General features: G+C 36.3%; 3 protein-coding genes across 4 annotated transcripts; 1 reads left to right on the forward strand and 2 right to left on the reverse strand.

Moving 5' to 3' along the window:
* Positions 1-1,497: 1,497 nt before the first annotated feature.
* LOC113781407 (pentatricopeptide repeat-containing protein At4g20770-like) lies at positions 1,498-7,372 on the forward strand. Of its 2 annotated transcripts, none has more exons than XM_027327333.1 (4): positions 1,498-4,280; positions 4,457-4,590; positions 6,391-6,454; positions 7,287-7,372. In XM_027327333.1, exon 1 carries the CDS (start codon positions 1,507-1,509, stop codon positions 3,841-3,843), a length of 2,337 nt encoding a protein of 778 aa, XP_027183134.1. In that variant the 5' UTR covers positions 1,498-1,506; the 3' UTR covers positions 3,844-4,280; positions 4,457-4,590; positions 6,391-6,454; positions 7,287-7,372. The 2 variants fall into 2 exon arrangements, with proteins under 2 accessions (XP_027183134.1, XP_027183135.1); XM_027327334.1 differs by having other exon boundaries at positions 1,498-4,226.
* LOC113780536 lies at positions 7,272-7,880 on the reverse strand. Its single transcript, XM_027326333.1, has one exon. The coding sequence runs from the start codon at positions 7,878-7,880 to the stop codon at positions 7,272-7,274; it is 609 nt and encodes a 202-aa protein (XP_027182134.1).
* A 2,812-nt stretch (positions 7,881-10,692) lies between these two features.
* LOC113779653 (early nodulin-like protein 1) lies at positions 10,693-12,055 on the reverse strand. The gene is made up of 2 exons (XM_027325323.1): positions 11,764-12,055; positions 10,693-11,199 (listed from the first exon to the last, which is right to left on the reverse strand). Exons 1-2 carry the CDS (start codon positions 11,951-11,953, stop codon positions 10,841-10,843), a joined length of 549 nt encoding a protein of 182 aa, XP_027181124.1. The 5' UTR covers positions 11,954-12,055; the 3' UTR covers positions 10,693-10,840.
* Positions 12,056-14,666: the final 2,611 nt, after the last annotated feature.

Here is a 14,666-nt window from a genome sequence, read left to right on the forward strand (position 1 = left end):
TCAACCAATCACAAAAGCCTACAAATTGACATCAAAAATAAAAATTGCAAATTCAAGCCATAGATTATACTCAGTACATTGAAAACATTGTCTTCATTAAATAATTAACTCACCATGGAATCTGAAATCAATAGATCATAATGAATAACCCAAAACCCTAATCGAAATAGATGAGAGATGACATACGCACCTATTTTTCTTTGATTTTTTCGTAGCAAATCTTCACTTCCTCTTGTTTCCCTTCAATCTTATTGTTTGATTGAGATAAATGCTGATCTCTCTCTCTCTCTGACACACACACACACAGGTTTTGTAACATAGTTATTAAAACCAACCCGGCAAGAGGATCGGGTTGGCAGATTAGTGGTTCAATTGGCGGGTCACGAGTTGAACTGTGGGTCACACTATATAATAAAAAAAATATAATATAATTAAATAAACATATAAATTATAAATAAGTACAGAAATTCTTAAATGTTAACAAGTCATAACCTATTCATATTTCATAATTCATGCATACAAGTCATACCCATACGTGTTTCTTAGTTTATGAATTCATATTGATATTATACACAAATATAAATGATAAATATAAGTGTAAAGAAAGAAAGAAATCCTAATTCCCAAATCCCTTTTCAATTTTCTCATCTAATTGTCAAAAAGACGACAATGCCCATGCTGGTGTGGCTGGTCAAATTAAAAAATTAGGTAAAAAGGTTATTTCAGAAAAATTTTCAAAATCGATTGGATTAAAAAAAAACCACTAGATTTAGCGGGTGATCGGTTTGACCGTTTGAATCAAACATTTCAAAGCGAATCATTTGCAACTCCGATCTAATTGCTAAATCAATCAGGTTTCATGGCCGGTCCACCGATTTGACCGGTTCAACCGCCTAATTGGGCCGAATTTAATAACTATCTCTATCTCTCTCTATTTCTTCATTTGTTTTACTCAAATGAAACTGATGAATCTTCGCAGATTTTGATGTTTTGTATTAATTAAAACCATGAAATACCGGCACAGGGGTTTTTTTTTTTTTTCTTTTTTTTAGAATAGCCATACCATACAAGGGGCATTTCTGTTTTTAATCCTGGAAACTACCTAAAATTTTCTTTGCCATCCCGATGATCAACTACTTGGAAGAAAAAAAAGAAGAGGAAGAATAGCTATACCATACAAGGGGCATTTCTGTTTTTAATCCTGGAAACTACCCAAAATCCTGGAAACTACCAGACGGACTTTCAGCAATCGTTTTTATTGTCCCGTCGACTACGCATTTGAGCTTCACGTGCTTTACCAAATTGTGAAGGAAGCAAGACATTCCTTTGCTTCCACCAGCTGATGCAGCAGGGCTGGCTCAATTATGAGACCAACTACCAGTATAGATTCTGCAACACTTCAGCTTGCTTTTTTTTTTAAGTTTCTACTTGCATTGACAAGCTTGTAACTTGTACAATAAAATCTACTGGCCCCAAGGTGGCCTAATGAGAAATTCAGCACCAAGAATGCTAGCCAGAACCACCACCGCCACAGCTTACGTAGCTGACCTTTTGCAAAACTGCATCAATAACAAAGCCCACATTGCTGGGAAGATCCTTCATGCCCACATACTTCGTATTGGGGCCTTCGCAGATACTTTTCTTGCCAACCGCCTTGTCGAATTGTACTCAAAATGTGGTCAATTAGTTAGTGCTCGTTTGGTGTTTGATCGAATGCCTCAGAGAAATATTTACTCTTGCAATGCAATGTTAAGTTGTTATTGTAAAGAGAACCAATTAGAGGATGCCCATGAACTTTTTGTTAGAATGCTCGAGAGGAATAGTGTGTCGTGGAACACGATGATTAGTGCGTTGGTTCGGAATGGTTATGAAAGAAGAAGTTTGGAGTTATATCAAATGATGAGGTTAGGTGGTTTTGAGCCGACCCGTTTCACGTTGGCTAGTGTTTTGAGTGCTTGTGGTGGCTTGGGGGAAAGAATGTGTGGAAAAGAGTGTCATGGAGTTGCTATTAAACTTGGTTTAGACACGAATGTGTATGTGGGGAATGCTTCGTTGGGGATGTATGCAAAGTGTGGGATGGTGGGGGATGCAGTTAAGGCTTTCTGGGACTTGACGGAGCCCAATGAGATCTCGTTCACTGCATTGATGGGAGGGCTAGTTGAGGCTGATCGAATTGAGGAGGCATTTGACATGTTTAAATTGATGCACAGGAATGGGATTAGAATTGATTCTGTTTCATTGTCTAGTGTTCTGGGTGTTTGTGCCAAAGGTGGGAGTGGGGACTTTGGAGCAATTAGCGATGATGATTGCGAACTACATATTGTACCAGGCAAACAAATTCATGGCCTTACTGTAAAACTTGGCTTTGAAAACAATCTTCATCTGAGCAATTCGTTGCTTGACATGTATGCCAAAAATGGAGATATGGACAGTGCTGAAATGGCTTTCGCTAATTTATCCGAGGTTAGTGTTGTTTCTTGGAACATTATGATAGGAGGGTATGGACAAAAAGACGAAAAAGAGAAAGCAATGCAATATATGGAATGGATGCAGAGTAGTGGTTTTGAACCTGATGATGTCACTCACATCAACATGCTTGTAGCTTGTATTAAGTGTGGGGATGTTAAAACTGCACGTATGATATTTGACAGGTTGGAACATCAGAGCTTAAGCTCATGGAATGCTTTACTCTCAGGATATACACAAAATGGCTACCATAGGGAAACAGTGAATCTTTTCGGAGAAATGCAATTTCAAAATGTGCAACCTGATCGAACTACATTGGCAATACTATTGAGTTCCTGTGCTGCATTAGGTCATTTGGAGACTGGAAGGCAAGCCCATGCCTGCTTGATAAAACCTGGATTCCATACTGACACTTATGTCGGTAGTGGACTTATTGGCATGTACTTGAAGTGTGGTAGGGTTGCTGGTGCAAAACATGTTTTTAATGGGGTTCATCTGTTAGACACTGTCTGTTGGAATTCTATGATAGCAGGGTTATCCTTCAATTCAATGGATGGAGAAGCTTTTAGTATTTTTATTGAAATGCTTAGAAAGGGAACATTGCCCACTGAATTCTCTTATGCCACTGTGTTGAGCTGTTGTGCAAAACTATCTTCTTTGTCCCAGGGGAAGCCAGTTCATGGTCTAATAGTGAAGGATGGATATGCAGATGATGTTTTTGTGGGCAGTGCACTTGTTGATATGTATTCTAAGTGTGGCAACATTTGTGAGGCCAGACAGTTTTTTAATTTGATGCCTTTCAAAAATACAGTTACTTGGAATGAGATGCTACATGGGTATGCACAGAATGGGTGTGGAGATGAAGCTGTTTGCGTTTATAGACAAATGATTCAATCAGGTGCCAGACCAGATGACATAACATTTGTTGCTGTTTTGACTGCGTGTAGCCATTCTGGATTGGTGGATCCTGGGATTACTATATTCAATTCAATGCAGAAAAAACATGGAGTGGAACCACTTCCAGATCATTACACTTGCATAATTGATTCACTTGGTCGGGCTGGACGGTTTAATGAACTAGAATCAATCATTAATAAGATGCCATACAAAGATGACCCAGTGGTTTGGGAAGTTCTGCTTAGTTCTTGCCGGGTTCATAGTAATGTAAGCTTAGCAAGAAGAGCAGCAGATGAACTTTTCCGCCTAGACCAAAAGAATTCTGCTCCTTATGTACTTTTGGCCAATATGTATGCATCATTAGGAAGGTGGGATGACGCAAATGATGTTAGGAGCATGATGATCGAACAGCAAGTGCGTAAGGATCCAGGTTATAGCTGGGTTGAGCAGGAAAAGAGTGATGTGTGCAGACTTGGCTAAAATCTGTACTAAATGAGGAATCCGATGGTGCTACAATGCTGAATATCATACTTCAGTTTAATATCTGCTTAAATTGCAGTCTGGCCTGACAGGATGCTCTTCTTTCTCATTTTAGGGTGTGGAATCTGAGTAGAAAGGAATGTAAGGGCTTAATGGTTTAATCCTTTCTATGAAGAACAATAGTGCCTGAAATATGAAGGAAAATTATGAGTCATTGGCTCAGACACTTTCTTGAGAGTTCTCATTAGGATGCTTGTTGTAGGTCAATTGATATAAAGTCTGCCCAAAAAGCTGCGTCATTATTTTTCTACATACAAGAAGGCACAGCAGAGCTCCGATTGACAATGACAACTGACGTGGAGAGGATAACAAAAGCCACTTCGGTATGTTTGACCCTCAGAGCACAAATCCCAAAGTTTGCTTCATAAATGATTCAGGTTCTTGTTCTGCTCCCGTAGCCATATTATGGTTACCTACAGTTATGTATGAAGCGCTGAATTGGAGAATTTAGAGTTAAGACGGTCTGCAGTCTTTGGCATAAAGATTAGGGAATCCTAAAATCCTCTTCGCTGCTTTTCTTGAACTCTGATAGAATGTTTATTAATCTCTACAGGCAAAACAAGACTTGCATGTACAAGTAAAAGCCGTTGAAGCTGCTCAAAAGGCAATGTAACTGTAATGGATACATGTCATTTAGTTTCCTGCGTGGCAGAGTACCGCATGCTCAGCTGTCTCATCCATTCTCTGGTATTATACTTGCTGCTTGAAAATCTTTATATCATATAAAGCTAATAATTAATTCATTAACGTTTTAGTTTCTTCTAATTCTGTTTTTTTGATGTGCTAATATCAGAAGTGGTTTGTCATTGGGTTTCTCCATTTCAGCTGCTTGCATATGACATTCTGAGATAGCTTCTGATTATATCTTTTCTCCATTGCAATGACAGTTGTTAAGCATTGATTTATGGACATAAAGTTAAGCCAGGGTCCTGGAATAAACTTTTTATAGATACATGTATATGGTTGATCTATCGATGTTTTTGTTCACTCTATTGGCAATTGCATTTTCCTATCTAAAAGAGAAATCTCCAGATGCTGGTTGTAATACCTTAGTTGGTATTGTTAATATGTGATAGAAATTATGTATTCTCAAGCATTTAGAGATTAGAAAAGATTTAATAGTGTTTGAACAAGCAAGTGTATATAGCTTTCTGGGTGCATCTACTAGATATAAGAGGAACTTCTTTCCTGCTACAAATAGTACGCCGGGCAGTATTTTAGCTTATGATTTTTGTCTTTGACTAACTGATTGGGTTTGTCAAAAGAGAATCATTGAGTACTATTACCGATAAAAAAAAAAATAATACTACTTGCTGTAAAAACAAAAATAAAATCATTCCCAGCATCTTATACCCAACCTAATGAGCTGAAGCTGTAACATCTCTTGTCCATAACAGCATGCAACTCTCTCAATAAATGACTGCTGCTGGGATATTTTATTTTGAATGCCTTGTATAATCTCCAAATTCTAGCTACATCTTCTTTCTGTCTATGGATGATACTACATTTCATGTCTGTAGTACATATTCTTCTCTTTGGTTTCTGAGCAATTAAAGTATCACCCTCCCTTAATTGAGAAACCATGCAAGATCTTTTGTCAATTGATGTGGTCTGTCCCAAGTTGCTTTTAGCATGGCCTGACATTGGTTAGGTTAATGAAGTTATATCTCACAAATTGCGTTGGTGCAAGAATTTTGGTATGTTTTTAGTTACACAGAGGCTTGCAAACTTCAGGCCGCTGTAGCCTATTACATTTTAATCATCTGACACTCTGTTTAAGTCACTATATATGCAGGACATACGTAATTAAGTTTTTTCTGTTAAGAACCTACTTTTGTGAGATTCTAGCCAAGTCTTTTTACTTATCAAATTGTTTTTGTTGGTGGATAACAAATTAGAGCTTTTCTAGATCTAATTTGTAATTCAAGTAGCTGTTCAATCTGTGTCAATTGCATGCTTGTTAAGTGAAGGCATCTGGTGTTTCAGGGAGATCATAAGTGAGAGTGGGCTTAGGTTGATGCGGAATTAGCACTATGGACTAAATTCCTGGTTCTGTTTCCTATTAATCTATCAGCTTGGTCTGCTTCGTGTAGTCTATGTTTTATTTACTTGTACCAGTGACATAGCAAGTACAGTGCCTTGCCTCAACATTTATACTTCGGCTGGTGTGTCATCTGAAATGGTTTGCATATAGAAAGGATCTCCTGTTGTTGAGGTTCCATTATTTTTCATTTCTTCTTTGAACTGTTATTGTTTGTTTCATCTTTTATGTTGTTTAATTTTTGCTGAAAGGAATTGATAAAGGGTTTACGGTGTCATGGTTGGCGTGCAGTATGAGAGATTACTACCATTAATATTGTAGATTTAACAACTGTAGCAGTTACAAGAAAGAATTATTGGCAACATGTTACAAACAGAAGACTTTTAAAATGAATGTTTTGCCTATGTTAAGCAATGTGCTCTAACGTTTTTGTTTCTTGTATTTAGGTGAAATTGTCTTGAGGTGACGTATGATTGTTTGTTGGCAAAACCTGATGATTTCCAATGCTGGGTTAGTCCAATGATTCTTTCCACTACCAGTTAAGATGTGCTAAAGAAAGACAAAAATGCTGAAGTTTTAATTGTGGCTTTCATACTTTTTAGTCAATAATCTGTTCAATTTTGTGCTGAACTATAAATAGGAGAGGCAAGTCAGCTATATCGTGCCTGCCTGAACCTGCTAAGAAGATAAAGTTCTAAATTTGAAATTTTAACCAGTGGCAAAAGTAAATTGCATTTCCTTTCGTTTCCAAATGGACTTCTAGGAAAATAAATCTATAGCTTTTATTGGACACTGTTTTCCATTTGTTTTCAGTGTTATTGTGATCACTCCAAGTTGTAACTTATGCTTCAAAAAGTTGACTTAGGGCACACTTAACCTAGTAGCATTATTCACAAAGTTTCAATGGATATGTAGTGTTTCAGCCTAAAATGTATAAGAATAAAATGATGCATGGAAAAAATTTCAGAGGCCTTTTCACCATTTGAGCCAAACTAAAGCAAACAAAACTGTTAGTGCTTTTATTAATACTATAACAACTAACATGACAAACAATTGTGCTATGATCATTGTATGTATAAAGAATTGTGATGTTGGCACTTCACTTTTGTTACTGGTACTTCACTCTTTCTGTGATAGTTTCGAAATGAAGAAGTGAAGTTCCACTAACAAAAGGTGGAGTAAGTAACAACATCCCCTCTGCAAAAGAAATATATAAATGTTCCAAATGTGAAAAGGCAAAAACAAGATTTATGGCAAGTAAATGCCTAACATGACAACCTGCAGACAGACTTGATCTCTTGTTATCTCACACATTATACTTTGACAATCATCGACCTCTCAGGTTGACAGGCTCCAAATCAGACCGGAATGGGAAAACATCAGCAGCAAAACAGAGGCCATCAAGCAGCTCAATCTCATTGTAACTAGAATCTTGCAGCTTGTAGAATATCATTTTTCTGAAGGCCTTCAGAAGAGCTACATCTGCATTGTAGAAACCTGCTGGGGAGGGAAATGATACCTCCTTTGCAAGCAAATCAATATTCACTTCTTTTATCAATTTCCATCTGGGATGTTTCCGGTCTAAAACACCCCATAAGTGTATATGCCCTTCCGGTGTTTTGCAAATGAATCCAAGTTTTCCTTGATACTCTACAAGTTGCTTGCATGAGTACTCGCAATTCTTGCATACAAGCTCAGGCAATGGAAAGGTGTGGTAAGTTTCTTGTTCATGATTGAAGGCAAGGACGTTATCATCAGTTGTGAGCCAGTATATCAATCCACTTGCATAAACAGACTGGTTATTGTCAAACATTTCCCCATGTGGCAACAAGATGTCCTCTGCTCTCCTCCATGACCATCTCTCTGAGTCAAAAATCTCGCAGTGGTAATTATAGAAATCCGGTCGCCTAAAACGTGGGAAATTGAAAGAAACCATGAGAATATGTAATCATTTTAGTTGATTACTGTGAGTGATGCATGAATTCTGATAGAGACTGAAAAAGTTACAAAACTTTTAAAGAGAGGGAAGAACAAAAATTTGCAGCTCATAGCTTATTTGCACATGGAAGTTTATCTGGAAATAGATATCAACAACATCATCAGAGTATCACTTGGTTGTTGGAAGGAATATAAGGATTATTAGTTGTTGGAAATTTTGTGACTTAAATAGATAATGCAAGCAAATCTTCCCAATGTTGTTATTTTTCATAAAATTTGACAGTTAACATATGGGAAAAAAAAAGTTATTTCACTATCCTAAAGCAAAGTGATATATGTGTTTCAAAATAATTAACGTTAAGGAAGTTAATCAGTAATGCTTGATATTTTTTCAATGGGCAGCTTAATTTCAGAAAAGCAACAAACAATCGAAAAATATTTTATCGAACGAAATCTAAGAATGAGCTGCTGAATTCATTGAAGTTTTTCAGAACTTCTATTATCTAGTCTGCTAAGGGGACAATTTTATTTTCTCTGACCCATGTACTTGACAGTTTGTCAATTACTAGTCAAATTCCTCCAAAAAAAAAAAAAAATCCTAGTCAATCAACAGTAACAGATTATTAACATTAGTGCGACAGAAAAAATGGAAAAAAATCATCAATACTTACGAAACTTGTGGCCGTGAAATCCTGATAATTTTGTACCATAAAGGGTTGGAACGTAGCACCACCAAAGCAACTTTTAGAGTTGTTAGTCGCAACTTTGGATTAGGTAAATTTTGCCATTGCTGTGTACTAGGTTTGTACACGTAGTATCGATATTCTTTACCTTTTCGTCTCACACAACACAAAATTCCTTGCTTCGAAGAAGCTTGAATATTCATATCATCAGCCGGAGTTGGGGTTGATATTCTGATGCAGGTTTGATCATGCCCTTCTGGTGGCTGAGAATTGAACGACACAAACCGGAATTGATGCCGGTTTGCAACAAGATTTTGAATCAAGTAGCCATAGACATTGGAGGTATTTTTGCAGTAGCTAGGCATGAAATTTGACTCGTAAACAAGTCGATTCCAATCTTTGGATACCAATTTGCAAGTATCCAATGTGTTTAGTGAAGCTCGAGCAAGGATTTCGAATATTAAATCGGAATAAAGATTTGAAAAATCCATAATTGCAATGCCAAAGAACTTTTTCCCTGCCAGAATAGCCTGATTATTGACGGTATTTATAGACTTGAGAAGCAGAAACTTCAAGTTAAAGTAATAATAGACTATCTGCTAATTATTCTTTTTGCAGGCTCAGACCGCGCTTACGGTAATTTATATGGGTAGACTAGGTTCAATTGTTGTGTTTGTGTTTTCCTTTTATTCTTTTTTTTTTTTGTTTGTTTGAATCCACTTTGGAATGGGATCAATTATTTTCCAAGTTAGATACGCTATAAGCTTGAATCCACTTTTATTACTTTTGTTTGATCCCAAGTTATTCCTAACCGCCGTAAGTTTCCCAACCTAACCCACTTTGCATATTACCAAATACACAAATTTGTGAATTTGTGTCAATTAGTATTACTGAGCAACAATTTTATATTTACCACTCTTTAAGGAATTGTATGTCTTTATACATTTGTCTCGTAAATGCACTCTAACACGTTATTATGATTATTAGTGTTTAATTTGTTCTTGGAAAATAGCCCTCTCCGTACTCCTCCCCCAACTGTCAAGCAGCCCTACCTTAACCTCTCTTACCCTAACTACTGGATTCTACCTTAACTCCCCCTCGCCTTGACTACTTCAAATCCTGAACCTAGTTGTGAGTGGAAAGGATTCTAAGAGTTCTGACTCTCAACTATCATTATTCTATTGTGTATATGATTCGAATTCTACTTTTAGTAGCGAGAAAGATTTCAAGTGTCCTACCTTGGCTACTGAATAGTTCTATTGAACTACATTATTATTGGGAATAGTCAATTGAATGAATCTTTGAGGCAAAATAATACGTGTTGATCGCTCAAATATGCCCCCGCATGAATGGTCCAGCGGTAGCACCTCCAACTGGTGACCCCTAAGGTCCCAGGTTCGAGTTTCTGCTCTGCTGGATTTCTCCGAGCACATATCGTCCTTGGGTCGGGCTGGGCCGCCGGACCTGGACAACAGGGGATTAGTCGGGCCCCGTCCGGATTGATCCGGACACTCCTGTGTCGAAAAAAAAAAAAAAAAAAGGATCGCTCAAATATGGATCACTATATCTGTAGTCGATTTGGGCCATCAATCTCCAATTGCAAGGGAAATATCATTCCCAGTCAATAGAGTGGTTGTATTTCCCAGTCACTATCTATCTGTTCAGATAATTGGTTTTTTAGGTAATCTATATAGCAATTTTTGTTCAAAAGCACACGTGAGATAAAACAGGTAATTATATTTAACCCCTCGTATGAGGGATTTTCTGGAATCATGTTTATGAAAAATAGCTCTGGTCAGGTCAATTGGTGGAATATTGTTTTATATGTACAAAATCGTTACGTGATTTATCAGAGAAAAGAGAAGGTTTTTTTTTTTTTTTTGGGTGTAAGTATTATTACCATTAATCACAAGAATTGCCAAATTCGAACTATATTCCATATTTTATAACAGTGCCAAATAGCAGTATTACCATTCATATTCCTCTGTCATCTAGATTTTCTGCCAAATATTAAAATTTCAAATAGTTAGGTTTTTTCTAAGGCCAAATGAGTTGCAATTTTCACTTGCCCAAACAAATTTTATATTAATTCCTTAAAGATATACAAAAAGAATTAGAATGGACAAATTGAAAAAGAAATTGAATATCAGATATTACCAAACTAATAATATTTCACTCGAATCAAGTGACAGAGCCACAATTCAATCAAAGAATTTCCCAACCCCAAAATGCAAAAAATAAAGAAAGGACAAAAAGGTTCTCAAATCAAATCAAATCAAAACATTCCCCAAAAAAGCACAGCCCCCAAAGCAACCATAAACAAGCTGCCTTTGAACCTTGAAGCAGAGCTAGTAGGAGCCACAGCTGGACCTTGAAGAAATTCCTCCGCAGGAGAAGGAGCTGGAGAGATGAATATTCTGGTATGCCTTTCAGATATAACCACCACAAGCAATTTCTGGCCCTTTTCACAATGCCCCTGAGCTCCACTGATGAAATAGTATGGTCCAGAATGGTCTAGCTTAATTTTGGTATTCCCATCATTGTGTGCTTCAATTGGACTTGATGTGTTGCAGGTCACATAATCCTTCTTGTTCACCAGTAAAACAGAGTCTTTTGTCCCGTCATAATTCCATACTGCACCAAATTAAAAGAAAAAAATGAATATGATGGGAAAAAAAGAAAAGTACAGCAGGGGTTCCTATCCTTTTCTTTCTTTTTCAAAAAAAATTCAGTCTTTAATAAAAATCAGCAGGATAAAAATTCAATAAAACTACAAAAAGGGATGTTTTCTCTTTGTTTTTTTTGCCAAAAAGGAATTTCAGTGTTGATAAATCAATATGACTAAAAAATAAGTAGAGTTGGGGTTGGTTTCTTTCTTTTTTTTTTGTAAAATAGTCTTAATAAAAACCTATAGGATAAAATATTCGATAAAACTACAAAAAAAAAATGCATGCTTCTATTGCCTTTTTTGTCACACAGGAATTTCAGTGTTCATGAGAATCGAATAAAACGACAAAAGGGCTGTTTTTCTTTGTGCAATAGTAATATTACACAGCAATAAAAAATTCAAAACGATATAAAATTTCAGTGTCAATAGATCCAGATCCGTAGGATGAGAAGTTGAATAAAACCATGGAAAGGGATGTGTCTTTATACTTTTAATATCTCAAGGAATTTGAAGAGAAATTGATTAATTACCTAGAGAATCACCAATGACGAAACGTGCTTTTTGAGACCAGTTGTTGAGATGATCTGATTTGGAAGAAGGGATTTTCCAGGAATCTGGCTTGCCACCAACAAGAAGGTCTCTGTCAGCTTCAGAGAAGCTGAAGAAGAAGAAGCAGAGGAGACAAGAACCGACTAGTATAGTTGATGATGAAGAAGCCATTCTCAGAGTTCCTTTTTACTACTGCAGAAAAACACGCACAACACACACTAAAAGAGACACAGCGAGAGATAGGGAGAAAGAAAGATGATTTTCTGAGGCAGATGGAGATGGCTGTGGTTGGGGCGGGGAGGGGCATCTGTTTAAATAGAGGAGAAGGAAATCTAGCCGTTAGGAGGATTGTGGAGTTTGCAGTCTTTTGTCGGTTATGGGTAACGGTAAATTTTGCAGTAATTCATTTCTCGGTTTTCAGGACGTAACGGTAACAAGTTGGAAGGACGATTACCGATTTTGCTGCACTTTGCAATAAAGATGAAGAATAAAAAATTTGAAGCATGCTTGCCAAATTATGTGGTAAGATAAAATATTGAAAATGTCCTATTTGACAAAGAGAAATGTTATTTGTACTCGATGTTTTGTTATTTACACTCATACTATTTGTTTTATCAGATAGTTTAATAAATGAAAACTACATAATTAAAATGATATTGGGAGTGTGATTAATAAAAATGAAAGTATAAATATTTTAACGAAACACGTTAGTATTGTTTTTGCACGCTTCTTGTAGCGTTTTACATGGCACTAGAATATTCTAATTACATCATCAAGCAAAGCACTATCTAGGTTTTGAAGTTAATTTAATACACTAAATGAGACGAGGTGTATAAAAGGTTAAGAAAAGGTTAATGAGGAAGGATATTGTAATTAACGTATTCTTGGGTAGGTTAGTGGATTATTTTGAGGTCATCTTGTTTTCATCAGTTGCTCCATCAATCATTAAGGCTAATGATATTAGCCGTTCTTAGCTAAGGCATTTCATAATAAAATTTTTTAAAATGTGATATATGTGAACGAAAAAGATAATTGAAATTGTGTAAAAGGAATATTTACTAAAAAGCATAAAAAAATTTTCTCCAAAAAATCATAATCCAAATAAGGTCTTAACTTTTAAAGGCTGCACACATCTGGATAGAGATTTCTTGTGTATAAAATACAAAGCTTCTGTTATATCAAATCTAATCTAAACTACTACAAAAGTGAGAGTTTGCAATTGGAAGCTCAGATTTCATCCCCTTATTTCTGTGGACTATGGTGTAATTTCATTTTGTTAGAGTAGGGGATTACGGGTAGGGATTTGGTTCCTTTTCAACGAATTCTCTCTCTATTTCTTATACATGATATGTGCTTTTACTAGAAAGCAAAGGAGTATGATCATTTTAAATTTGACTAATCCTAACTCTTATTTTATTAAATAAAGACACATATTACATATTTAGATACACATTATAGAAAAATGGAGAGAGAATCCATTAGGCAATGGAGCCAAATCCCTACTGGTGGGCGTCGATGTTTTGTGTGTGTTAGGCAAGGGAGCAGTGGGGATGACTTTTGTATTTGTGTCCAATTACGATTTTGCCCCCAAGTTCATCTCTCAAGCTTTTTCCACCCAGTCGCGCTGTCTCCTCATCCTCCTTCTCTTGTGCATTTCTTTCTATTAATCAGGTCCTCTCTTTCCCAAAAGTATAGTAATTTTTTAAATGAAATCATATCTAAAAGTCTAATTTTTATGTACTGTAATGATTTGATATATATAAGGTAAAAAAATAATTAAAAATGTAAAACTTTCTTTTAGGGAAAAATGGCTTTTCAAACAAGGCCTAGGGTCCATCTGTTCTCTTTCTTAAATTGTCTTTTATTGTGTAGATATACCATAAACTCAAGTAATCGTCCGTGTGGTAATTAATTTCGTTTCTACTACCTTTGTTGATTTTTTTTTTCTATAGACAGAATCAACACACGCACACTTAATTTAACACGAACGCAGAGGTAACATCGAACACACCGGCCCAAACGAGCAATCTAAGGTGGGACCCACGAGAAACATCCATCAAGCCAATGGTACTACCTTTGTTGATGAAATGGACTTTTTTATGCTTTCCTTTTCTTGGGGTTTTGGTTGGATTTGTTATTGTATTTGGCCTCCTTGTGTGCAGGTACGTTTTACTAGAATATGGTGCCGAGATGGATGAATGAAAGCTTCGAAATCAGCTTGCATTTTCTCCTCCCTTAGGAAGATGATTAAGTAGCAGGAGTCTGTCATGTGGCCGCCACTAACCCGCAGGCAACAACGTAATCTTGTGTTTTGATCAGTAAAGGTATTAAACGAGCTCCTTCCCTATCTTGTCTCAATTTGACAGAATTTAGGAAAGTGGAAACAATCAAGTAAATTGATTGAAGTTTCCAACTTTTTCCTGGCATTCTGCATCGTTAATTAAGAATAAATGGATTGATTGTTGAGGTCAAATAAGATTCTTGCAACGTTGTTATGAGATGTTATCTAAATTGGGTAAAAAAATTGGAGCTTTATTCTACTTCTATGTTGCTTCAGTTATGATTATTTTAGGTAGGATTAAATTATGAATTCACAGACATGGCTTACCAGTTGGCCTGTGGCTATAGGTACTATTACCGAGAGAATATCATTGTTAAAGAGATGGCTGCGATGGTTGTCCTTTGTAGTGGCAAGCATTAAACAAGCACAGTAGACAAGAATCTACGAGATTGGTTCTACTTTTAAATTCACTTGATTTTAAGCTTTTAAAAAGAATATAACTCCAATCAGATTTGGTGAACATCAGTTTCATTACAGTATAGTGAAACCACTTGAAGTGAAGTGAGGTAGAAGCACTTAACTTTTAATACCTTCTCCTGACTT

The sequence above is a fragment of the Coffea eugenioides genome, chromosome 8 (genome assembly GCF_003713205.1).
Source record: "Coffea eugenioides isolate CCC68of chromosome 8, Ceug_1.0, whole genome shotgun sequence".
Classification (NCBI taxonomy): Eukaryota; Viridiplantae; Streptophyta; class Magnoliopsida; order Gentianales; family Rubiaceae; genus Coffea; species Coffea eugenioides.